General features: G+C 50.7%; 1 protein-coding gene across 1 annotated transcript in view; it reads left to right on the top strand.

Moving 5' to 3' along the window:
• The window catches only part of HSPA4 (heat shock protein family A (Hsp70) member 4), a 102,261-nt gene that overhangs the window by 34,269 nt on the left and 41,804 nt on the right, over positions 1-26,188 (top strand). The window contains exons 3-7 of the mRNA XM_075344583.1: positions 154-294; positions 8,489-8,611; positions 11,059-11,158; positions 19,998-20,131; positions 23,252-23,496. Coding sequence (XP_075200698.1) covers positions 154-294; positions 8,489-8,611; positions 11,059-11,158; positions 19,998-20,131; positions 23,252-23,496 — 743 coding nt within the window. The remainder of the gene's footprint in view (positions 1-153; positions 295-8,488; positions 8,612-11,058; positions 11,159-19,997; positions 20,132-23,251; positions 23,497-26,188) is intronic.

Raw genomic sequence — 26,188 nt, forward strand, 5'->3', positions numbered from 1 at the left:
TGCTCATTTATAGCCCCCCCTCACGATTTACTGGATAATGAGAAAATGGAACTCTACTACAATGACTATTCTGCCGACTAAGCACCGTGATTGTCTGCTTCTGCTTCCTTTTGCTGGAGAATATTGCTGAGTAACTTTTCCTCTTTCCTGCAGGTCATTTCCAATGCAAAGAACACACTGCAAGGCTTCAAGAGGTTTCATGGCCGAGCCTACACTGATCCCTTTGTGCAGGCGGAGAAGCCCGGGTTGGCCTGCGATGTTGTGGAGCTGCCAACGGGCTCAGCTGGCATAAGAGTGAGTGCAGTATAGCGAGCATTTACGTATATTGATGGGATGTTTTCCAGATACTGCTTGAATATGTTCACTAAGAAATATATATTAATTTATAAACTCTGAATTAGTTCTACTCCACATAGTGGATCACCACTTCAACCACCAAAAGATACTGTACATGCACTATGTATCACCCTCCAATAAATAGGAAATTTCCCAGCCCAAAAACATAGACAAACTGTTTGCCTTAGCCTCAGGCAAACGTCTTGTGCCATTCACTATCCTAATATATCTAGGGACATAATTCTATTCCCCATAAAATCCCAATTCCAAGATATTTTTTCTTGCTCTCGCTCTTTTTCTCGCTCTGTCTCTCGCTCTGTCTCTCGCTCTGTCTCTCGCTCTGTCTCTCGCTCTGTCTCTCGCTCTGTCTCTCGCTCTGTCTCTCGCTCTGTCTCTCGCTCTGTCTCTCGCTCTGTCTCTCGCTCTGTCTCTCGCTCTGTCTCTCGCTCTGTCTCTCGCTCTGTCTCTCGCTCTGTCTCTCGCTCTGTCTCTCGCTCTGTCTCTCGCTCTGTCTCTCGCTCTGTCTCTCGCTCTGTCTCTCGCTCTGTCTCTCGCTCTGTCTCTCGCTCTGTCTCTCGCTCTGTCTCTCGCTCTGTCTCTCGCTCTGTCTCTCGCTCTGTCTCTCGCTCTGTCTCTCGCTCTGTCTCTCGCTCTGTCTCTCGCTCTGTCTCTCGCTCTGTCTCTCGCTCTGTCTCTCGCTCTGTCTCTCGCTCTGTCTCTCGCTCTGTCTCTCGCTCTGTCTCTCGCTCTGTCTCTCGCTCTGTCTCTCGCTCTGTCTCTCGCTCTGTCTCTCGCTCTGTCTCTCGCTCTGTCTCTCGCTCTGTCTCTCGCTCTGTCTCTCGCTCTGTCTCTCGCTCTGTCTCTCGCTCTGTCTCTCGCTCTGTCTCTCGCTCTGTCTCTCGCTCTGTCTCTCGCTCTGTCTCTCGCTCTGTCTCTCGCTCTGTCTCTCGCTCTGTCTCTCGCTCTGTCTCTCGCTCTGTCTCTCGCTCTGTCTCTCGCTCTGTCTCTCGCTCTGTCTCTCGCTCTGTCTCTCGCTCTGTCTCTCGCTCTGTCTCTCGCTCTGTCTCTCGCTCTGTCTCTCGCTCTGTCTCTCGCTCTGTCTCTCGCTCTGTCTCTCGCTCTGTCTCTCGCTCTGTCTCTCGCTCTGTCTCTCGCTCTGTCTCTCGCTCTGTCTCTCGCTCTGTCTCTCGCTCTGTCTCTCGCTCTGTCTCTCGCTCTGTCTCTCGCTCTGTCTCTCGCTCTGTCTCTCGCTCTGTCTCTCGCTCTGTCTCTCGCTCTGTCTCTCGCTCTGTCTCTCGCTCTGTCTCTCGCTCTGTCTCTCGCTCTGTCTCTCGCTCTGTCTCTCGCTCTGTCTCTCGCTCTGTCTCTCGCTCTGTCTCTCGCTCTGTCTCTCGCTCTGTCTCTCGCTCTGTCTCTCGCTCTGTCTCTCGCTCTGTCTCTCGCTCTGTCTCTCGCTCTGTCTCTCGCTCTGTCTCTCGCTCTGTCTCTCGCTCTGTCTCTCGCTCTGTCTCTCGCTCTGTCTCTCGCTCTGTCTCTCGCTCTGTCTCTCGCTCTGTCTCTCGCTCTGTCTCTCGCTCTGTCTCTCGCTCTGTCTCTCGCTCTGTCTCTCGCTCTGTCTCTCGCTCTGTCTCTCGCTCTGTCTCTCGCTCTGTCTCTCGCTCTGTCTCTCGCTCTGTCTCTCGCTCTGTCTCTCGCTCTGTCTCTCGCTCTGTCTCTCGCTCTGTCTCTCGCTCTGTCTCTCGCTCTGTCTCTCGCTCTGTCTCTCGCTCTGTCTCTCGCTCTGTCTCTCGCTCTGTCTCTCGCTCTGTCTCTCGCTCTGTCTCTCGCTCTGTCTCTCGCTCTGTCTCTCGCTCTGTCTCTCGCTCTGTCTCTCGCTCTGTCTCTCGCTCTGTCTCTCGCTCTGTCTCTCGCTCTGTCTCTCGCTCTGTCTCTCGCTCTGTCTCTCGCTCTGTCTCTCGCTCTGTCTCTCGCTCTGTCTCTCGCTCTGTCTCTCGCTCTGTCTCTCGCTCTGTCTCTCGCTCTGTCTCTCGCTCTGTCTCTCGCTCTGTCTCTCGCTCTGTCTCTCGCTCTGTCTCTCGCTCTGTCTCTCGCTCTGTCTCTCGCTCTGTCTCTCGCTCTGTCTCTCGCTCTGTCTCTCGCTCTGTCTCTCGCTCTGTCTCTCGCTCTGTCTCTCGCTCTGTCTCTCGCTCTGTCTCTCGCTCTGTCTCTCGCTCTGTCTCTCGCTCTGTCTCTCGCTCTGTCTCTCGCTCTGTCTCTCGCTCTGTCTCTCGCTCTGTCTCTCGCTCTGTCTCTCGCTCTGTCTCTCGCTCTGTCTCTCGCTCTGTCTCTCGCTCTGTCTCTCGCTCTGTCTCTCGCTCTGTCTCTCGCTCTGTCTCTCGCTCTGTCTCTCGCTCTGTCTCTCGCTCTGTCTCTCGCTCTGTCTCTCGCTCTGTCTCTCGCTCTGTCTCTCGCTCTGTCTCTCGCTCTGTCTCTCGCTCTGTCTCTCGCTCTGTCTCTCGCTCTGTCTCTCGCTCTGTCTCTCGCTCTGTCTCTCGCTCTGTCTCTCGCTCTGTCTCTCGCTCTGTCTCTCGCTCTGTCTCTCGCTCTGTCTCTCGCTCTGTCTCTCGCTCTGTCTCTCGCTCTGTCTCTCGCTCTGTCTCTCGCTCTGTCTCTCGCTCTGTCTCTCGCTCTGTCTCTCGCTCTGTCTCTCGCTCTGTCTCTCGCTCTGTCTCTCGCTCTGTCTCTCGCTCTGTCTCTCGCTCTGTCTCTCGCTCTGTCTCTCGCTCTGTCTCTCGCTCTGTCTCTCGCTCTGTCTCTCGCTCTGTCTCTCGCTCTGTCTCTCGCTCTGTCTCTCGCTCTGTCTCTCGCTCTGTCTCTCGCTCTGTCTCTCGCTCTGTCTCTCGCTCTGTCTCTCGCTCTGTCTCTCGCTCTGTCTCTCGCTCTGTCTCTCGCTCTGTCTCTCGCTCTGTCTCTCGCTCTGTCTCTCGCTCTGTCTCTCGCTCTGTCTCTCGCTCTGTCTCTCGCTCTGTCTCTCGCTCTGTCTCTCGCTCTGTCTCTCGCTCTGTCTCTCGCTCTGTCTCTCGCTCTGTCTCTCGCTCTGTCTCTCGCTCTGTCTCTCGCTCTGTCTCTCGCTCTGTCTCTCGCTCTGTCTCTCGCTCTGTCTCTCGCTCTGTCTCTCGCTCTGTCTCTCGCTCTGTCTCTCGCTCTGTCTCTCGCTCTGTCTCTCGCTCTGTCTCTCGCTCTGTCTCTCGCTCTGTCTCTCGCTCTGTCTCTCGCTCTGTCTCTCGCTCTGTCTCTCGCTCTGTCTCTCGCTCTGTCTCTCGCTCTGTCTCTCGCTCTGTCTCTCGCTCTGTCTCTCGCTCTGTCTCTCGCTCTGTCTCTCGCTCTGTCTCTCGCTCTGTCTCTCGCTCTGTCTCTCGCTCTGTCTCTCGCTCTGTCTCTCGCTCTGTCTCTCGCTCTGTCTCTCGCTCTGTCTCTCGCTCTGTCTCTCGCTCTGTCTCTCGCTCTGTCTCTCGCTCTGTCTCTCGCTCTGTCTCTCGCTCTGTCTCTCGCTCTGTCTCTCGCTCTGTCTCTCGCTCTGTCTCTCGCTCTGTCTCTCGCTCTGTCTCTCGCTCTGTCTCTCGCTCTGTCTCTCGCTCTGTCTCTCGCTCTGTCTCTCGCTCTGTCTCTCGCTCTGTCTCTCGCTCTGTCTCTCGCTCTGTCTCTCGCTCTGTCTCTCGCTCTGTCTCTCGCTCTGTCTCTCGCTCTGTCTCTCGCTCTGTCTCTCGCTCTGTCTCTCGCTCTGTCTCTCGCTCTGTCTCTCGCTCTGTCTCTCGCTCTGTCTCTCGCTCTGTCTCTCGCTCTGTCTCTCGCTCTGTCTCTCGCTCTGTCTCTCGCTCTGTCTCTCGCTCTGTCTCTCGCTCTGTCTCTCGCTCTGTCTCTCGCTCTGTCTCTCGCTCTGTCTCTCGCTCTGTCTCTCGCTCTGTCTCTCGCTCTGTCTCTCGCTCTGTCTCTCGCTCTGTCTCTCGCTCTGTCTCTCGCTCTGTCTCTCGCTCTGTCTCTCGCTCTGTCTCTCGCTCTGTCTCTCGCTCTGTCTCTCGCTCTGTCTCTCGCTCTGTCTCTCGCTCTGTCTCTCGCTCTGTCTCTCGCTCTGTCTCTCGCTCTGTCTCTCGCTCTGTCTCTCGCTCTGTCTCTCGCTCTGTCTCTCGCTCTGTCTCTCGCTCTGTCTCTCGCTCTGTCTCTCGCTCTGTCTCTCGCTCTGTCTCTCGCTCTGTCTCTCGCTCTGTCTCTCGCTCTGTCTCTCGCTCTGTCTCTCGCTCTGTCTCTCGCTCTGTCTCTCGCTCTGTCTCTCGCTCTGTCTCTCGCTCTGTCTCTCGCTCTGTCTCTCGCTCTGTCTCTCGCTCTGTCTCTCGCTCTGTCTCTCGCTCTGTCTCTCGCTCTGTCTCTCGCTCTGTCTCTCGCTCTGTCTCTCGCTCTGTCTCTCGCTCTGTCTCTCGCTCTGTCTCTCGCTCTGTCTCTCGCTCTGTCTCTCGCTCTGTCTCTCGCTCTGTCTCTCGCTCTGTCTCTCGCTCTGTCTCTCGCTCTGTCTCTCGCTCTGTCTCTCGCTCTGTCTCTCGCTCTGTCTCTCGCTCTGTCTCTCGCTCTGTCTCTCGCTCTGTCTCTCGCTCTGTCTCTCGCTCTGTCTCTCGCTCTGTCTCTCGCTCTGTCTCTCGCTCTGTCTCTCGCTCTGTCTCTCGCTCTGTCTCTCGCTCTGTCTCTCGCTCTGTCTCTCGCTCTGTCTCTCGCTCTGTCTCTCGCTCTGTCTCTCGCTCTGTCTCTCGCTCTGTCTCTCGCTCTGTCTCTCGCTCTGTCTCTCGCTCTGTCTCTCGCTCTGTCTCTCGCTCTGTCTCTCGCTCTGTCTCTCGCTCTGTCTCTCGCTCTGTCTCTCGCTCTGTCTCTCGCTCTGTCTCTCGCTCTGTCTCTCGCTCTGTCTCTCGCTCTGTCTCTCGCTCTGTCTCTCGCTCTGTCTCTCGCTCTGTCTCTCGCTCTGTCTCTCGCTCTGTCTCTCGCTCTGTCTCTCGCTCTGTCTCTCGCTCTGTCTCTCGCTCTGTCTCTCGCTCTGTCTCTCGCTCTGTCTCTCGCTCTGTCTCTCGCTCTGTCTCTCGCTCTGTCTCTCGCTCTGTCTCTCGCTCTGTCTCTCGCTCTGTCTCTCGCTCTGTCTCTCGCTCTGTCTCTCGCTCTGTCTCTCGCTCTGTCTCTCGCTCTGTCTCTCGCTCTGTCTCTCGCTCTGTCTCTCGCTCTGTCTCTCGCTCTGTCTCTCGCTCTGTCTCTCGCTCTGTCTCTCGCTCTGTCTCTCGCTCTGTCTCTCGCTCTGTCTCTCGCTCTGTCTCTCGCTCTGTCTCTCGCTCTGTCTCTCGCTCTGTCTCTCGCTCTGTCTCTCGCTCTGTCTCTCGCTCTGTCTCTCGCTCTGTCTCTCGCTCTGTCTCTCGCTCTGTCTCTCGCTCTGTCTCTCGCTCTGTCTCTCGCTCTGTCTCTCGCTCTGTCTCTCGCTCTGTCTCTCGCTCTGTCTCTCGCTCTGTCTCTCGCTCTGTCTCTCGCTCTGTCTCTCGCTCTGTCTCTCGCTCTGTCTCTCGCTCTGTCTCTCGCTCTGTCTCTCGCTCTGTCTCTCGCTCTGTCTCTCGCTCTGTCTCTCGCTCTGTCTCTCGCTCTGTCTCTCGCTCTGTCTCTCGCTCTGTCTCTCGCTCTGTCTCTCGCTCTGTCTCTCGCTCTGTCTCTCGCTCTGTCTCTCGCTCTGTCTCTCGCTCTGTCTCTCGCTCTGTCTCTCGCTCTGTCTCTCGCTCTGTCTCTCGCTCTGTCTCTCGCTCTGTCTCTCGCTCTGTCTCTCGCTCTGTCTCTCGCTCTGTCTCTCGCTCTGTCTCTCGCTCTGTCTCTCGCTCTGTCTCTCGCTCTGTCTCTCGCTCTGTCTCTCGCTCTGTCTCTCGCTCTGTCTCTCGCTCTGTCTCTCGCTCTGTCTCTCGCTCTGTCTCTCGCTCTGTCTCTCGCTCTGTCTCTCGCTCTGTCTCTCGCTCTGTCTCTCGCTCTGTCTCTCGCTCTGTCTCTCGCTCTGTCTCTCGCTCTGTCTCTCGCTCTGTCTCTCGCTCTGTCTCTCGCTCTGTCTCTCGCTCTGTCTCTCGCTCTGTCTCTCGCTCTGTCTCTCGCTCTGTCTCTCGCTCTGTCTCTCGCTCTGTCTCTCGCTCTGTCTCTCGCTCTGTCTCTCGCTCTGTCTCTCGCTCTGTCTCTCGCTCTGTCTCTCGCTCTGTCTCTCGCTCTGTCTCTCGCTCTGTCTCTCGCTCTGTCTCTCGCTCTGTCTCTCGCTCTGTCTCTCGCTCTGTCTCTCGCTCTGTCTCTCGCTCTGTCTCTCGCTCTGTCTCTCGCTCTGTCTCTCGCTCTGTCTCTCGCTCTGTCTCTCGCTCTGTCTCTCGCTCTGTCTCTCGCTCTGTCTCTCGCTCTGTCTCTCGCTCTGTCTCTCGCTCTGTCTCTCGCTCTGTCTCTCGCTCTGTCTCTCGCTCTGTCTCTCGCTCTGTCTCTCGCTCTGTCTCTCGCTCTGTCTCTCGCTCTGTCTCTCGCTCTGTCTCTCGCTCTGTCTCTCGCTCTGTCTCTCGCTCTGTCTCTCGCTCTGTCTCTCGCTCTGTCTCTCGCTCTGTCTCTCGCTCTGTCTCTCGCTCTGTCTCTCGCTCTGTCTCTCGCTCTGTCTCTCGCTCTGTCTCTCGCTCTGTCTCTCGCTCTGTCTCTCGCTCTGTCTCTCGCTCTGTCTCTCGCTCTGTCTCTCGCTCTGTCTCTCGCTCTGTCTCTCGCTCTGTCTCTCGCTCTGTCTCTCGCTCTGTCTCTCGCTCTGTCTCTCGCTCTGTCTCTCGCTCTGTCTCTCGCTCTGTCTCTCGCTCTGTCTCTCGCTCTGTCTCTCGCTCTGTCTCTCGCTCTGTCTCTCGCTCTGTCTCTCGCTCTGTCTCTCGCTCTGTCTCTCGCTCTGTCTCTCGCTCTGTCTCTCGCTCTGTCTCTCGCTCTGTCTCTCGCTCTGTCTCTCGCTCTGTCTCTCGCTCTGTCTCTCGCTCTGTCTCTCGCTCTGTCTCTCGCTCTGTCTCTCGCTCTGTCTCTCGCTCTGTCTCTCGCTCTGTCTCTCGCTCTGTCTCTCGCTCTGTCTCTCGCTCTGTCTCTCGCTCTGTCTCTCGCTCTGTCTCTCGCTCTGTCTCTCGCTCTGTCTCTCGCTCTGTCTCTCGCTCTGTCTCTCGCTCTGTCTCTCGCTCTGTCTCTCGCTCTGTCTCTCGCTCTGTCTCTCGCTCTGTCTCTCGCTCTGTCTCTCGCTCTGTCTCTCGCTCTGTCTCTCGCTCTGTCTCTCGCTCTGTCTCTCGCTCTGTCTCTCGCTCTGTCTCTCGCTCTGTCTCTCGCTCTGTCTCTCGCTCTGTCTCTCGCTCTGTCTCTCGCTCTGTCTCTCGCTCTGTCTCTCGCTCTGTCTCTCGCTCTGTCTCTCGCTCTGTCTCTCGCTCTGTCTCTCGCTCTGTCTCTCGCTCTGTCTCTCGCTCTGTCTCTCGCTCTGTCTCTCGCTCTGTCTCTCGCTCTGTCTCTCGCTCTGTCTCTCGCTCTGTCTCTCGCTCTGTCTCTCGCTCTGTCTCTCGCTCTGTCTCTCGCTCTGTCTCTCGCTCTGTCTCTCGCTCTGTCTCTCGCTCTGTCTCTCGCTCTGTCTCTCGCTCTGTCTCTCGCTCTGTCTCTCGCTCTGTCTCTCGCTCTGTCTCTCGCTCTGTCTCTCGCTCTGTCTCTCGCTCTTTCCCTCGCTCTGTCTCTCGCTCTTTCCCTCGCTCTTTCCCTCGCTCTGTCTCTCGCTCTTTCCCTCGCTCTTTCCCTCGCTCTTTCCCTCGCTCTTTCCCTCGCTCTGTCTCTCGCTCTTTCCCTCGCTCTGTCTCTCGCTCTTTCCCTCGCTCTTTCCCTCGCTCTTTCCCTCGCTCGCATATGCGCTCCTGTTGGCTGAGATGCGCACCTCCTTTGGTGGAAGGGGTGGGGTGAGTGATCGGTGGAGGTTTCAGAGCCCAGACCTCCACTCATCTGCTTGTAACTAGAAGGGCACCGAAATATGAAAAGACCTTCTAAAGGTTTAGTTTCTTTAAGGTTCCATTTTCCAGCTCCGTTAATCTGTGTGAAAATCTGAATAAGTCGTACGTTTTGTAACACGTGTTCTGTCTTCTAGGTAATGTATTTGGAAGAAGAGAAAAACTTCACCACGGAGCAGGTGGCTGGGATGCTGCTGACCAAACTTAAAGAAACAGCAGAGAGCGCCTTAAAGAAACCTGTAGTTGACTGTGTTATTGCTGTAAGTGACTCAACGCTTTAACAAGTGTCAGGGTCTTTGTGATTGTCTGTGTGAGTGAAGAATGATGAAACATAATCTTGGGGAGGCAACTTTAAAGCCGTAAAAGTGAAGCGTTATATGACGTATAGGAGTTCACATCTGTTCTACTGGAGGCTCGCATTCCCTTTCATGCTAGAGGTACTGACTGTAACATACTTGCAGGTCTTGTCTGTTAAAACGTTATTTACTATGGAAATTGACTGTTGCTTTATTGTACTGTTTTTGACTTTAAACCTCACTTCCTTACTCCCATAAAAAAAACCTTGAAAATGCAATGAAAAAATACTACAAAATACTGTGTGAATTCAGCGCAACAACAAAAAAAATACAGTGAGACCTATAAGATAGCTAAAAGTGCTTCTCAAATTAGAATATCATCAAAAAGTTAATTTCAGTAATTCAATACAAAAAGGAAATGCATATACTATATAGTCATTACACACAGAGGGATCTATTTCACGCGTTTATTTCTGTTAATTTTGATGATTTTGGCTTACAGCCAATGAATACCCAAAAGTCATTATCTCAGAAAAGTAGAATAATTACCACAAAACACCTGCAAAAGCTTTCTAAGTCTTTTAAAATGATCCCTCAGTCTGGTTCAGTAGGCTACAATCATGGGGAAGACTGCTGACTTGACAGATGTCCAGAAGATAGTCACTGACATGCTCCACAAGGAGGCTAAGCCACGAAAGGTCATTGCTAAAGAAGCTGGCTGTTTAGAGTGCTGTATCTAAGCATATTAATGGAAAGTTGAGTGGAAGGAAAAAGTGTGGTAGAAAAAGGTGCACAAGCAACAGGGATAACCACAGCCTTGAAAGGATTGTTAAGAAAAGGATATTCAAAAATTTGTGGGAGATCCACAAGGAGTGGACTGCTGCTGGAGTCATTGCTGCAAGAGCACACACAAATGCATCCAGGACATGGCCTACAGCTGTCGCATTCCTTGTGTCAAGCCACTCATGACCAATAGACAACACCAGAAGGGTCTTTACCTGGGCCAAGGAGAAAAAGAACTGGACTGCTGCTCAGTGATCCAAGGTGTTTTCAGATGAAAGTAAATTTTGCTTTTCATTTGGAAATCGCGGTCCCAAAGTCTGGAGGAAGAGGGGAGAGGCCACAATCCAAGCTGCTTGAGGTTTAGTGTGAAATTTCCACAATCAGTGATGATTTGGGGAGAGATGTCATCTGCTGGTGTAGCTCCACTGTGTTTTATCAAGACCAAAGTCAGCGCAGTCGTCTACCGGGAAATTTTACAGCACTTCATGCTTCCCTCTGCCGCTTTTTGGAGATGGAAATGTCATTTTCCAGCAGGACTTGGCACCTGTCTATGCTGCCAAAAGCACCAATACCTGGTTTAGTAACCACAGTATTATTGTGCTTGATTGGCCAGCAAACTCGCCTGACCTAAACCCTATAGAGAATCTATGGGGTATTGTCAAGAGGAAGATGAGAAACACCAGACCCAACAATGCAGCTGAACTGAAGGCTGCTATCAAAGCAACCTGGGCTTCAGAACACCTCAGCAGTGCCACAGGCTGATCGCCTCCATGTTATGCCGCATTAATGCAGTAATTCATGCAACAGGAGCCCCGACCAAGTATTGAGGCATTTACTGTACACACTTTTCAGTAGGCGATAAAATTTCTGAGTTTAAAATAATTTTTTCAGTTCGTCTTGCATAATTTTGTGAGATAATGACTTTTGGGTTTTCATTGGCTGTAAGCCATAATCATCAACATTAACAGAAATAAACATGTGAAATAGATCCCTCTGTGTGTAATGACTCTATATAATATATATAATACCCACATGAAATAGATCCCTCTGTATGTAATGACTCTATATAATGTTTCACTTTTTATATTGAATTACTGAAATTAACTTTTTGATATTCTAATGTATATACAGTACATGAGACAGAATGTGGCTGCTCCAGATGTTTTTGGAGACCATGCTCCCACTATCTTTGTATACAAGTCGCCTGATGATTATTAATGACCACTTTCAGGATATAGTGATGTTTCATTTCTACATGCTCGACTTTATCCTATTACTAGGGGATAAGCTGCTGCCATAGAGGTTGGACAGTTACTTCTGTCTTGGTCATTTTTGTTTTTTGTTTTTTTTTTGTTTTTTTTTTTTTTTTTTTTGTACCCGCCACTTTTGGAAATTGCATGTATGGGCTGCATTGTCTTACTACAAGTGTCTGGTCCAGCCCAGAATGTAAATCTGGTGCTGTGCAGACACTGGTAACCAGACAAACCATGTAGTTTACCCTGCAGTTTTCCACCTTCATCCAGGCCATGACTTGGTGTCACTACAAGATGAGTAAAATGGTTAACAATGCCCAGCCTTAAGGAGACCTTGTCTGCAAGTTCTCACATTGCTGCTGTTTGTTGGTTCAGGTTCCATGCTTCTTCACTGATGCAGAGAGGAGGTCGGTAATGGATGCCACACAGATCGCAGGGCTCAACTGTCTACGACTAATTAATGAAACTACTGCAGGTATGAAGCATGAAAAGAAAATGGCTCTCAGAATCGCTGCTTTATGTAATGATGTCCTCCATTGTGAGGATCTTGTACAGTTGCTCAGGCTTGTCCATCCCAGGGCACAAACGCAACTTGACAAATGGTTAAGCAAACATAACCTAGTAGTGGTGATGACATATTTTGATGCAAATGCATAAAACACATTTTGAGTTGTGTATTCATTTAACTGTTTTTGTGACATTTACTGGGTAGTCTAAAAATTACCAAGGCATTCTTCCAAAGAACGCACCTTTTCTTATGTCTGTTATTTCTTATGTCTGTTATTGCATCTCCTCTCTACTGAACTGAAAGACTCGGCTGCAATGCCACGTGCATCATGTGGACTGCTGTGAGGCAGCCATGTTTTTGTAATTCTGTACAGCCTGCCATCCACTAAGTACCGGGGAGTGAGCTAGTGGGTATCTACACAGTCTATCAATTATTCAAACTCACACAAGCTGTGCTTATGATGGAATAGTGGATACAGGTAACAGTAAAAAAAAAATACTTTTATATTTCACATTCTCATTGCAGAGATTTTTGACACCCAATGAGTTAATGTTTAAGAACGAGTGGGTGATATCTGTTTTCACTGGGGGTGTGTACTGCTTCTACCGCTAGCAGTTTCCCAATCATAAGCAGGCATCACCACTCAGGACATGGCCTCCAATCACACTTTAGAGCAGGTGTCTGTGTGTGAGACGCAATGACAGATAATCTGATCTCCTGGTTTTACTTCCTACGTGATTAGCATTGGCTGGGAGTAGAGCACAGATGACAAGCACCTTTTAGATAAATTCTTTATTAGTGATGAGCGAGCACTAGCATGCTTGGGGACACATAATGAACAGTTGGATGCTTGGATGGGTGCGATTCGAGTACCTGAGTATATTGGAAGTCAATGGAGGACTCTAGCATTTTTTCAGAACAATTCCCTGAAAACTGCTCGAGTCCCTTATTGACTTTCATTATACTTGGGTACATGAGTCGCGCCCATCTGAGCATCCTACTGCTCATTACGAGTACCGAGCATGTTAGTGCTCGCTCATCACTATTCATTATATGAGCAGAGCTGGCTGTCATATGTCTGACACAACAGTACCCTGCTGTGCTGTCACTGTAGAGCGATTACAGGCTGCTTTGAGCACAACAGACAGTGATTCATCTACGGACAGACAGTGTGAAGTCTGCTTTTTTCCCTCTCCCCACATCAACCTTATCTGAAAGTGGTTAGTCGTTTGCTCTATTCTCCCAGCACTTTCTAATCATTCAGGAGGTTAGACCAGGAGACCAGAGCTGTATCCTTACATGTAACACACTGAGAAACCTGCTCTGCTATGATGGGGGCATGTTATTTTTTCTGTTGTGTTTTGGCTGCTAATTATACAGGCAGAAGTACACTCATCCAGTGAAAACTATCTGGTAACACCCACTTGGACTTAACAGAAGTGCCAAATACTTTGCAATGGAGGGGCGGAAAAAAACAGCTGCTCTGCCACCATTATACTTTGTCTCCAATTTAACATGAAAAGTTTGATTTGCAAATATTTGAACGAAAAATAATTTTCCCAATTGGGTGGTATTAAATATGTTCACGGTTTGCCTCCTATAGTCTGTTACACTATTGCTGGGCTCAGGATGAGGTAACTGAGAATCAGCCATCTCACTATAATGGTGTGACAGGGAGTGTGTAACTGATTTTCTTTATCGTTCCTTTGGGAGACCCAGACCATGGGTGTTTAGCTTCTGCCTCCGGAGGACACACAAAGTACTACACTTAAAAGTGTAGCTCCTCCCTCTGAGCTTATACACCCCCTGGTAGCCAGTCCTAGCCAGTTTATCGCTTTGTGTCAGGAGGCATACATTTACACATGCATTCTCATCTGATTGTTTGACTTTTGGAAAGAGTTTGAAGAAAAGCGGGTCCATGTCTGGACTCCCGGCATGTCCCTTCTCACCCCACTGTGTCGGCGGTGTTGTTAAGGTTGATTTACAAGGCTGCAGCCTTACATGCTGCGTTCCTTCACCATCCCTTCTGGACTCTGGCTTGAAGTGGGAGCCAGCACGGTCTCCATCCACAGCCCCTTAATGATTCTGTTGGACCGGAGCACTCATCCCCAGGGACATGGCCCTGCGTCTCAGCAGCTAAGTACCTGAGACGTTTATGTTGGGGGGTCCCGGTTCTCTTTTGTAAGGGGAGAGTATGCTGTATGTGATTGTTTTAACTTTTCCGGCGGGTTCTCTAGCTTTTGCCTGAGAACCGCGCCGATGGTGCCTGCTTGTCGGCCTCGCCGCTTAAATTTAGGCCCCGGCTTCGCCGGAGGCCTAGTTTAATTTTCCTGCCCTCGCATGTCACTCATGCAGAGGGACAGGTTTGGCTCCTCCCGGCGGCCGTTCTACACAGGGGAGGGACACTCCCCACTGCTGGGGCGTCCCTCCTTCCCTGCAGGTCTCTATAGCCCTCTAGTTCCCGCTCTTTTATAGGAACGCCCCCTAGTCCGGCCCCCTCTCTCCATTTCTCAGGCAGAGCTCACTCTGCTCTGGGACATCCTGCATTCTGCATCTCTGCTGAGGTGCTGCGCTCTGGGGGACCGGGCTTCGGGATCTGGAGGGCACACAACACCTCGCTCAGCGGTCTGGTAAGCCACAGCCGGTCTCCGGTTGTGAGCAAGGATGGTTGACCTTAGGGAGATCAACATCCACCACTGCGGAGACACCATCACGTGTTTCTCAACGCAGTGATTCTAGAGCAATGCCCCCTGGGAAATATTCAAAGCAAGAAGGCCTGCGGAGACACCATCACATGTTTCTCAACGCTGGCAGGAAACTAGCCAGGTCTTTCACCGGGAAGGAACACCGCTCTTTTATAGGAACGCCCCCTAGTCCCGCCCCCTCTCTCCATTTCTCAGGCAGAGCTCACTCTGCTCTGGGACATCCTGCATTCTGCATCTCTGCTGAGGTGCTGCGCTCTGGGGGACCGGGCTTCGGGATCTGCAGGGCACACAACACCTCGCTCAGCGGTCTGGTAAGCCACAGCCGGTCTCCGGTTGTGGACCTCTGTATATTCTCCCTGGGGTTCATTTTCTGCAAGGCCCCCACTCCAGCAGCATGTCTCACACAAGGAGCAAGGCTCCAAAGCTTTATTCTGCATGCACTGCATGTAAGCTCCTGCTGCCTGAGCCGAGCACCTATCCACATTGTGATGTCTGCTCTAACTTGGCGGTGCCACAGCCTGGAGTCTCACCCCCAGTGGTCTCTCAGGCTGCTGCTGCACCTGTGACTGAACCCTCGGCCTGGGTAGAGTCCTTTTCTAGGTCCATATCCCAGTCATTTGCTGAGTCCATGGGGCTTTTGTCCAGGACTTTGATCAATATGCATCAGCCCCCCTCACAGGGTGCCTCTAATACTCTTGACAGAGGACTCCTATCCTCTGACCTCCGTCCATCGGAGCTCACGGAGGATTCATCATCTGATCCCAGACCCCGTCCTTCTAAGAGAAGGCGCAGGGTTTCCTCCCCCTCCCCATCCCACGGCTCTGTCTCAAGAGCTGACTCTCAAGATGAGGAGGATGCCCTCACTGGGGGCTCGGAGGCTATGTATCCCATCGATTTCTCTGAGGGTGACTCAGATCTTAGTGATTTGATTGCTTCTATTAATTCTGTGCTGGATCTCAATCCGCCAGTGTCAGAGGAGCAACTCTCTTTGGCAGAAAAACATCAGTTTACCTCGCCTAAGAGCGTGAACAGTGTGTTCTTTAACCACTCCAGTTTTCAGACCGCTGTGACCAAACCCAGGGCCTGCCCTGACAAACGCTTTCCAAAGCGTGGTTCTGATGACCGGTTTCCATTTCCACCTGAGGTGGTCAAGGAGTGGTCTCACTCCCCAAAGATAGACCCTCCAGTGTCTAGGCTCTCAGCCCGGACCGTTGTGTCGGTGGCTGACGGCACCTCACTTAAGGATTCCACTGACCGTCAGATTGACCTTCTGGCCAAATCTGTGTATGAAGCTGCGGGGGCCGCGTTTTCCCCGACTTTTGCAGCAGTGTGGGCTCTCAAAGCCATCTCTGCTTCTCTAGAGGAGATGCATTCCCTCACCAAGGAATCTATGCCTTAGATGGTTACCTTAACTGCTCAGGCTTCAGCCTTTTCATCTTATGCCATGTCTGCCATGCTAGAGGCTGCTCACCGCACTGCGGTGGCTTCAGCTAATTCTCTTGTTATCCGCAGGATTTTGTGGCTTCGAGAGTGGAAGGCAGATGCTTCTTCCAAGAAGTTTCTTGCTGGGCTCCCTTTTGCTGGTTCACGGCTGTTTGGTGAACAGCTGGATGAAATCATTAAAGAAGCTACTGGCGGGAAGAGTACTTCCATGCCACAAACCAAGACCAGGAAACCCGCCCAGGGTAGGAATCAATCGAGGTTTCGTTCCTCCAACTGGTCATCCTCTAAGCCTTCCGCCTCGTCCGCTAACTCAGCCAAGGATCAGAAATCCAACTGGCGCCCAAAAGCGCGTCCGCAGAAGACCGCAGGAGGTTCTGCCACTAAGGCAGCTTCCTCATGACTCTCGGCCCGCTCCAGGCACGTCCTTAGTCGATGGCAGGCTCTCCCACTTTGGCGACGCTTGGTTAAAGCAAGTCTCCGATCAGTGGGTGAGAGTCATCATATCTCACGGCTACAGGATAGAATTCTCTTCCAGTCCTCCAAACAGATTTTTTTTCTCTCGACTCCCCCCTGCTCCAAGGCCGCCGCCTTCTCGCAGGCCGTGGCGTCCTTGCAGGCAAACGGAGTGATTGTCCCAGTTCCCGCTCAGGAACGGTTCAGAGGTTTTTACTCAAATCTCTTCCTAGTTCCAAAACATGACGGTACCTTCCAGCCCATCCTGGATCTCAAGCTTCTCAACAAGCATGTCCGGGTGCGGCATTTTCGCATTGAGTCTCTGCGATCAGTCATTGCCTCTATGACCCAAGGGGAGTTCCTGGCGTCCATCGACATCAGAGATGCCTATCTACATGTGCCAATCGCGGAGTCACATCAGCGTTGGTTACGTTTTGCGATAGGAGAGGATCATTTCCAATTCGTGGCTCTCCCCTTCGGGTTAGCCACGGCCCCTCGGGTATTCACCAAGGTCATGGTGGCAGTGATTGCGGTCCTGCACCTCCAGGGGTTAGCAGTGCTTCCTTATCTGGACGACCTTCTGGTCAAGGGTACATCCAGCGCAGACTGTCAGCGGAGTGTTTCGCTCACTCTCGCCACCCTAGCCCAATTCGGGTGGATTGTCAATCTTCCCAAATCCACTCTGACTCCGACCCAGAGTCTCACGTACCTAGGGATGCAGTTCGAGACTTTGCCGGCACTTGTGAAGTTGCCCTTAATCAAACAGCAGTCTCTCCGGCTAGCGGTGCGCTCTATCCTGAGGCCCCGCCGTTATTCCCTCAGGGCCTGATGCAGGTGCTGGGTCAAATGGTGGCCTCCATGGAGGCGGTTCCCTTTGCCCAGTTCCATCTGCGTCCTCTGCAGCTGGACATTCTCCGCTGTTGGGACAAGCGGCCTTCCTCCTTACAGAGGTTAGTGGCTCTGTCGCCACGGACCAGGAGCTCTCTTCAGTGGTGGCTTCGACCCCTCTCCCTGTCCCAAGGGCGCTCCTTCCTGACTCCGTCCTGGGTGATTCTCACCACGGATGCCAGCCTATCCTGCTGGGGAGCGGTACATCTCCACCACAGAGCACAGGGCACTTGGACTCCGTCCTAGTCAGCCCTTTCAATCAATGTGCTGGAAACCAGAGCTGTGCTTCTAGCTCTCCTAGCTTTTCACCACCTGTTGGCGGGCAGGCACATTCGAGTCCAGTCAGACAACGCGACAGCGGTTGCCTACATCAATCACCAAGGCGGGACACGCAGCCGCCTGGCAATGTTGGAGGTCCAACGCATTCTTCAATGGGCGGAGGACTCCAAGTCCACCATATCCGCAGTCCACATCCCTGGCGTAGAAAACTGGGAGGCAGATTATCTCAGCCGTCAATCCGTGGACGGTGGCGAGTGGTCCCTGCACCCGGCAGTGTTTCAGTCAATCTGCCGCAAGTGGGGCACTCCGGACGTGGATCTAATGGCATCCCGTCACAACAACAAGGTTCCGGTTTACGTGGCTCGCTCCCACGATCCTCAGGCCTTCGCCGCGGACGCTCTGGTTCAAGACTGGTCCCAGTTTCGTCTGTCCTACGTGTTTCCCCCTCTAGCTCTCTTGCCCAGAGTCCTGCGCAAGATCAGAATGGAGGGCCGTCGAGTCATCCTCATTGCACCGGACTGGCCCAGGCGAGCTTGGTATCCGGACCTGCTCCAACTGTCCGTGGAGATGCCGTGGCATCTTCCGGACCGTCCAGACCTGCTCTCGCAAGGTCCGTTTTTCCGCCCGAATTCTGCGGCGCTCAAATTGACGGCGTGGCTCTTGAGTCCTGGATTTTGACGGCTTCTGGTATTCCTCCTGAAGTCATCTCCACTATGACTCGGGCCCGTAAGTCTTCCTCCGTCAAGATCTATCACAGGAGTTGGAAAATTTTCCTGTCCTGGTGTTGCTCTTCCGGCCATTCTCCTTGGCCATTCTCGTTGCCGACCCTTCTGTCTTTTTTACAGTCCGGTCTGCAGCTAGGACTGTCCCTCAACTCTCTCAAGGGACAAGTCTCAGCTCTATCAGTGCTGTTCCAGCGGCGTCTCGCCCGGCTGGCTCAGGTCCGCACCTTCATGCAAGGTGCGTCTCACATCATTCCGCCTTATCGGCGGCCCTTGGATCCCTGGGACCTTAACTTGGTCCTCACGGTATTGCAGAAACCCCCTTTCGAGCCCCTTAGGGAGGTTTCTTTGTATCGTCTTTCTCAAAAGGTGGCCTTTCTAGTTGCCATAACTTCTCTCAGGAGAGTCTCTGAATTGGCTGCGCTCTCCTCGGAGTCACCTTATTTGGTTTTTCACCAAGACAAGGTAGTTCTCCGTCCGACCCCGGACTTTCTTCCTAAGGTGGTCTCTCCCTTCCACCTTAACCAGGATATTTCCTTGCCTTCCTTCTGTCCGGCCCCTGTTCATCGCTTTGAGAAAGCGCTGCATACTCTAGATCTGGTGCGTGCTCTCCGGATTTATGTGTCTCGCACCGCTGCGCTTAGGCGGTGCACCTCTCTTTTTGTGCTAACCACAGGGCGGCGCAAGGGTCTCTCTGCTTCTAAGCCGACCTTGGCCCGTTGGATTAGATCGACCATTTCGGACGCCTACCAGAGTACTCGGGTACCTCCCCCGCCGGGGATCAAAGCACACTCGACCAGAGCGGTCGGTGCCTCTTGGGCTTTTAGGCACCAGGCTACGGCTCAACAAGTCTGTCAGGCTGCCACTTGGACTAGCCTGCATACCTTTTCGAAGCACTACCAAGTGCATGCTCATGCTTCGGCAGATGCGAGCTTGGGCAGACGCATCCTTCAGGCGGCTGTCGCCCATTTGTGAAGTTAGGCTCCGCCTACTTCTTAGTTTTTTCTGCTTATTCCCACCCAGGGACAGCTTTGGAACGTCCCATGGTCTGGGTCTCCCAAAGGAACGATAAAGAAAAAGAGAATTTTGTTACTTACCGTAAATTCTTTTTCTTATAGTTCCGTATTGGGAGACCCAGCTTCCTCCCTGTTGCCTGTTGGCAATTTTCTTGTTCCGTGTGTTTTCACCGGCTGTTGTCGTGGACAGAGTCTCCGGTTGTTCCGGTTCTTACTCGGTTCTACTTGTGGGTGGCTATTCTCCTTCAGCTTTTGCACTAAACTGGCTGGGTCTGCTCACCAGGGGGTGTATAAGCTCAGAGGGAGGAGCTACACTTTTAGGTGTAGTACTTTGTGTGTCCTCCGGAGGCAGAAGCTAAACACCCATGGTCTGGGTCTCCCAATACGGAGCTATAAGAAAAAGAATTTACGGTAAGTAACAAAATTCTCTTTTTTACGATGCTGCTTTCAGCTGATTTATGACTAAAGACCACATCAAAGGTGAATGTGCAGCGAAACAAAAAGACCCTGACAAAGCCGAATAGGGACAAACGTTTAATAAACTCAATTGCAGAAATAATTTTTAGTCCCCATTACATGCATTGACTTAAAATAGTCCCCAAAGGTGGACAATCCCTGTAGTTTGTGAATACATCCTTACTGAAATGGAACGTCTCCTAGCATACCGGATCACAATTAGAAGAGAGGTTATGGTGTGTATTGTGGGCTTAATTAGTTGGAAATGAAAACCTAGTTATCATAGCCAAAATGACAGCAAAGCATCTTCTGTACACTACATATAGTAATCATGTCAGCGTGTGATGTACATACACTTTGGCCCATGTTACTGTAAGTCATCCAGTATAGCAGCAGGTAGATGCACCTCTACCGGATTTCTAAAAATGGAAACCATGGAGCACGTAGTGGTGGTAGGGCGGCATTCTTTCTTTGTAGCCCATCTGGCATCCGGTTTGTAGATGGTCTCCTATACATGTCCTAATTAGAATCTCACGCCCAATGTTGGTTTGGCTGGAAGAAAGTAAAAATGCAGCCTCATAAACAGTAGCACTGCATGGTTTCCATCCGCAGTGAGCAAGCATCTGGTAAAGGTGCATTAGCCTGTTGCAGTTTGATGTTACATGGGAATTGCTGCAGAACCTCTTTGCAGGGGTGTTTTTTCCTTTTTACTATGGATGGAGATCACAAGAAGGTAAAAGTTTAGGTTTTAGTTGTATGTCTTTCTTTATAAGCTATCTGATGTTCTCTCCTTACAGAATGTCCGTTCACATTGTACCATGGTTTTCTATTTCTCTCCATATAGTTGCTCTTGCCTATGGAATTTATAAGCAAGATCTGCCTGCCCCAGAGGAGAAGCCAAGGATTGTAGTTTTTGTGGACATGGGGCACTCTGCGTATCAAGTATCTGTTTGTGCTTTTAATAAGGGGAAACTCAAAGTAAGCTCCATTCTTCATCAGTCTTCACCATGTGAGCGAGTCTGATCTCCTGTATTTAGCTTTCATATTTGTTGGTAATTGTACCGGCTGCAGGTATTTTTTTTTTTAGTTTTGTTTATTTCTGGATAGACTGATTTACATGAAGATGATGTATTTCCTACTTCGCAGAAGCCGAGGGGCAAACAAAGGGTCTTAAGCATCCTCACTATGACCTTGCCAGGGGCAACTACTTCATTGTGTCACCAAAGCAGTTTAGGTTATAATCCAGCCACAACTTTTACCACTCAGCTAAAGAATTAGTCTGTTAGTGTAAGAATGCAGTCATTTTTTGTTTTTGTTTTTTTTGTTTTATTCATTTTTCCTTCCTATAAAAGCTGTGTAGGCATTTTAATAGCCATAAGAAATCTGCAGCTAAAAAGCATGTCATTGTGGTCTTTCTTTGTGTTTGTAGCATTGCCATATAGCAGGCTAACTGTAAAGCCTAAGCCACATGGCATGAAAATCAGTGCGAGTAGAGTGCGATTAAAACATCGCATTCCACTGGGACCAATATTAGCCTGTGTGTCAGCGCACATGATTTTCTCAGCCCTAATCAGACCTAGAAAACTATCGCAGCATGCTACGACTGTAATGCGATCCTGTTTTCTCTCACACCCATTCAAGTCTATGGGGCGAGAGAAAAATCGCACTGCACACGGCTACGGAGGAGAGAAGGAGATAAATCCCTCTCCTCCTCAGTGCCCGCCCGCTCGCATGATTGGACCTTAGTCGCAGGGACTCTCGCACGACACTCAGCTCTGCTGTACTGCCAGCGTGAGCTGAGTGTCATGCGAGGGGCTCGCATTAGTCCCCGTGTGGCCCCGGCCTAACTTGTCAGCCCGAATGTGCAGAACAAATTTACCATGAAGTCTGTAGAAGCTGGCACACGTCTGTAAACAACCCCTTTTTCAATCAGCATGTCCCCCAAGTTAAATAACACCTATACTGCACTCTGGTACCAGCACTGTTCCAGTGGTGCCTCTGCTGGGTTTCAGTGGCCACTTGCCTTCTCCTTTGGTCAAAGCAGACATCTGTAGGAAGTTGGACAGTAGCCGCAGCTCTCATTTTCTCCAGATGTCAATTACGTCCGGAGGAGGGGACAGTGAAGTGGCTGCTGATGGCTACAGGGATCTTGTAACATAATGTCACACAAGCCCAATAGAGCCGATACCGCTGGAACGGCACTGATGTGATCATAGGCGATATTTTACTTGTGGGAAACCTATTGATTTGAGATGCGGTTAACCAAGCCCTTTAAAATTTTCCTTTGCTGTTTCTCGTGGTATTTTGTCCCCTGATTCCAAATTTGCTGTCAGAATATTTCTATCGAGGAAGTACTTTGAGTAACACATTTTTGTGTGTTTTTTTTTGTTTTTTTTTTCCATTTTCAACAGGAATGACAAAAATGTAATATTTTTTGTAATTCTTTAAAAAAAAGTTTTAAACATATTTCTTGAATATTTAGATGCAAGCTTGTCCCTTTTTCATCCCGATCAGTAGTTAGCGAGTATTTCTGGGCACCATTTCCCTTTTATAATGGCCTTCAAGTAGCACAATGTGCTAGTAAAAGCGCTCTCTGTGCTCCTCACTGACATCTCCAAGACTATCTGGGGGAAAATCTAAATGGGAGTCCAGGAAAGGTATCTTGCGAGACACTGCATCCTAACTCTTTGTAGCATTGTAATAGCTCAGTCACCAGATCGCTATAGTTTGGTGCTTTATGCTCGTGAAGGAAGTTCACCATTACATTTTTGAACGACTACCATGCCGCCGGTGCCTCAGTCTCGCTTATTTTTGGGTCAAAATCAGTGTCTTCATAGTTTCCCTTATTTGTGGCCCCACGAAAATCTGGATAATCTCATTCAGCTGCTTCTTCAACCATATCAGCATCTGTATCTTCTTTGGGGTCTCTGGTCCCAAGATGTTGGTGGAGTGAGGACTGGCAGCTCTGACCTATGTGAGACCGGCCTAACTGCTGAAGGAATGATTGGATATTTCACAGAATTCCATGTTTTACTTGTTGTTCCCGCAATCAGTACAATGGTCTCTTGGCTCCCTCCATACCATTGGAACCGCAAATACCCTGTGCCATGGTTAACGATTGAGCCACCTTGTGAGAAGCAACAAATAGGAAGGGCCCAAACTTTTTCTTTCTTTCCAGTTTTGCATTGAAAATCCAGAAAATAACTTTTCTTCACCAATGGCCGCCTTCTTCAATCTGATTTTAAAATCCCTTCTCCACAAATCTAGCAAAAGTTGTTGGGGTGGTTTACACAACTGCACAACATGTGTAACAGAATGTCCTATGGCACAAGAACAACAGAAATGCATTAAAGTAAAAGAAAATGTAGCCATAAAAATGCAACTGATGTTCACAAAGGACAGTGAGATAATGAAGCTTTTTTGGTATCTAATCCATAAAACCCCAAAGCGTGTAAATCCAGAAGATTAGTCAGCCTTAGAAAAAGCCTAGAGCTCTGTTTACCAAAGTATGAGAACAAACCGACTTCATAAGAACAGAGCAAAGGTATACCAATCCCAGCACCTAAAAAGCCAAAGGAATTTATGAAGGGGCAGTATAGGCGAAGAGGAAAAAACAAAATTATGGAAGATTGTGCCTGATAGAAACATTCTGATTACAGATCTGGAATCTACACACAAAGATGCTGTAAGAACAACCAACAGAACTCCTATAACATGATCTTTGTTGATCTCCCTGTCCTCTGGATCTCCATTCCTTCTCAGAGGCAGTCGGAAGCTCTCCTCTATTCCGTTTAGAGGGGATAACTTGCATACTTGGTACAAACCCTGTAAGGGGGTGATTGAATTTAATAGGTGCTATTCAATCAAAGGAGAAAAATATTATTTCAACTATACTAAAGTTTCATTTCCACTTGACTGTAGTGTGAGGTTCTCCAAGTGACCTTACGATAGCAGAGACATTGCTAAGCAGAAGAAGCAAAGGTCACGTCATTTTGCTCTAGTTTATAATGGATTATATATTCTAAGTGAAGGCAGACACTTGTTTTATGAAGAATAGGCATAACGTGTGTAATATTGCCTGCCTTTTCTGTTCCGCAGGTTCTAGCGACTGCCTTTGATCCATTTGTGGGGGGAAGGAAATTTGATGATGTTTTGGTTAATTATTTCTCTGAAGAGTTTGGCAAGAAATATAAGCTAGATATAAAATCCAAGATCAGGCCTTTACTGCGGCTCGCCCAGGAGTGCGAGAAACTCAAAAAGCTGATGAGCGCCAATGCTTCCGAGCTGCCGCTGAATATCGAATGTTTTATGAATGATATCGATGTCTCCGGATCCATGAACAGGTAATTATGCTGCTCTAATTTTATTATATATATATATATATTATATTATATTATATATTTCTTTGTCGCTCCATTGGGAGACCCAGACAATTGGGTGTATAGCTTCTGCCTCCGGAGGCCACACAAAGTATTACACTTTAAAAAGTGTAACCCCTCCCCTCTGCCTATACACCCTCCCGTGCATCACGGGCCCATCAGTTTTTTGCTTTGTGTTGAAGGAGGCACACATTCACGCAAGCTTCACATTTTAGTCAGCAGCAGCTGCTGACTTTATCGGATGGAAGAAAAGAGGGCCCTAATAGGGCTCCCGGCATGCTCCCTTCTCACCCCACTATTGTCGGCGGTGCTGTTAAGGTTGAGGTACCCATTGCGGGTACAAAGGCTGGAGCCACATGCCGTTTTCCTTCCCCATCCCTTAGAGGCTCTGGGAGAAGTGGGATCCTAACCGGTCACCATGCACTGGGACCGGGCTCCCTCCGCAGCCCCTGGGGGAATCTGACGGACAGGAGACCGGGTATCGTCAGGGACAGGCCCTGCTTCTCAGAGGTACTCTGTGTCCCCTTGGGGACGGCGCATAGAGCGCCTGTGTAACAGACGCTGCAGCGGCTGCTGTTTATTGTGTCGCCGGGACTACCGCGCCGACCACGCCTGTTTGCCGGCCGCGTTACTAAATTTAGTCCCCGGCTTCTGCGGCCTAGTACCATATCCTCCCGCCCCCGGGCCAGCCAGTCAGGGGTAAGGGCGGGACGCTAGACTGGACGTCAGCGGTGAGGGCTGGAGCATACTTAGGTATCCTCCTCCCCCCTCACTGAGCACTGGGGGGCACCAGATTCCCGCACTTTATGAGTCACGCCCACGGCTCCCTCCTCCTCTGAGAACGCTGGCAGCCATTGTTTTAATCACTTCTGCCGGTGGAGAACTTCAGAACGAGCGCCACAGCTCTGGGAGGCCCAGGCAGGGAATCTGGTGGACACACAACCGCTTTGGGCGGTCGGTAAGCCGCACCGGTTACCAGGTGCTGGCCCCCCCCCGGGTGCCGAAGTGTGTGTATATATATATATATATATATATATATATATATATATATATATCTATATACTGTATACATTTCTCTGTTCGGCCGCATTATTTGTTTTGGCTATATACCCTCACTGTTTGCTCTAAGAGGAGACAACTTCTGCCGGTGGAGGATTTCAGAATGAGCTCTGCAGCTCTGGGAGTCCCAGGCAGGGAATCTGGTGGACACACCACCGCTTTGGGCGGTCGGTAAGCCACACCAGTTGTTAGGTGCTGGCCCCCCTTGGGTGCCGAAGTGTATATATATGTATGTATGTATGTATGTATGTATGTATGTATGTATGTATGTATGTATGTATGTATACATTTTCTCTATTCGGCAGCATTATTTGCTTTGGCCATATACCCTCACTGATCACTCTAAGAGGAGACAACATGTCGTCCGCAGAAAGCAAGGGTGCCAAGGCACAGGCTTATTTTGCAACCTGTACCTTTTGTGCGGCTATGTTACCTGCAGGTTCCACCTACCCTCATTGTGTGCAATGCTCGGCCCCCTCAGGCACTGGTGGGACCCTCGGCTCAGGTAGAAACACCGGCTTCCACTGTCCAGGTGGCAGGGACAGAGTTTGCAGTGTTAGCTGAGAAACTTTCTGAGTCACTTTCACAATCCATGGCTCAGTCTATGGACAGATGGTCTGCTAAGATACTAGAAGCCTTGCAGTCCAGACCGGTAACACAGGCCCCGGGCACTGTTGAATCATTGCCCCCAGGCCCCCCTCGGTCGGCGCAGCAAAGTGCTAGGTCCCACGGTGAGGACTCCGACACGGACCGCAGTCCCAGACCGGCTAAGCGGGCTCGCTGGGAACTTCCATCGACTTCATCACACTGCTCAGGGTCTCAGCATGAGGACTCTCTGGAGGATGAAGTGGAGGTAGCAGTTCAGGGCTCTGATCCTGACGTTGCCCTCAATCTTGAGACACCTGAATGAGACGCAATAGTAAATGACCTTATAGCGTCCATTAACCAGGTGCTAGAACTTTCTTCTCCAACTCCACCGATAGAGGAGTCGGCTTCACAGCAGGAGAAACACCAGTTTAGGTTTCCCAAACGTACACTGAGTGCGTTTTTTGATCACTCCAATTTCAGAGATGCGGTCCAGAAGCACCGAGCATTTCCGGACAAGCGCTTTACTAAGCGCCTTAATGACACACGTTACCCCTTCCCCCCTGACGTAGTTAAGGGTTGGGCTCAGTGTCCCAAGGTGGATCCTCCAGTCTCTAGACTGGCAGCTAGATCCATAGTAGCAGTGGCAGATGGTTCATCGCTCAAGGATGCCACTGACAGGCAAATAGAGCCCCTGATGAAATCCATCTATGAAGCCATAGGCGCGTCGTTTGCTCCGGCATTCGCAGCCGTGTGGGCACTCCAAGCTATCTCAGCTTGTCTGTCTGAGATTAATGCAGTCACACGTGCCTCTACTCCGAAGGTTGTGTCTTTGACTTCTCAGGCGTCGGCGTTTTCGTCCTACGCCATGAACGCCGTCTTGGACTCTGCGAGCCGTACAGCGGTAGCATCCGCCAATTCGGTGGCAGTCCGCAGGGCCATGTGGCTACGCGAATGGAAGGCAGACTCTGCTTCCAAGAAGTTCTTAACCGGTTTGCCATTTTCTGGCGAC

This window comes from Anomaloglossus baeobatrachus, chromosome 4, assembly GCF_048569485.1.
Source record: "Anomaloglossus baeobatrachus isolate aAnoBae1 chromosome 4, aAnoBae1.hap1, whole genome shotgun sequence".
In the NCBI taxonomy this organism is placed as follows: Eukaryota; Metazoa; Chordata; class Amphibia; order Anura; family Aromobatidae; genus Anomaloglossus; species Anomaloglossus baeobatrachus.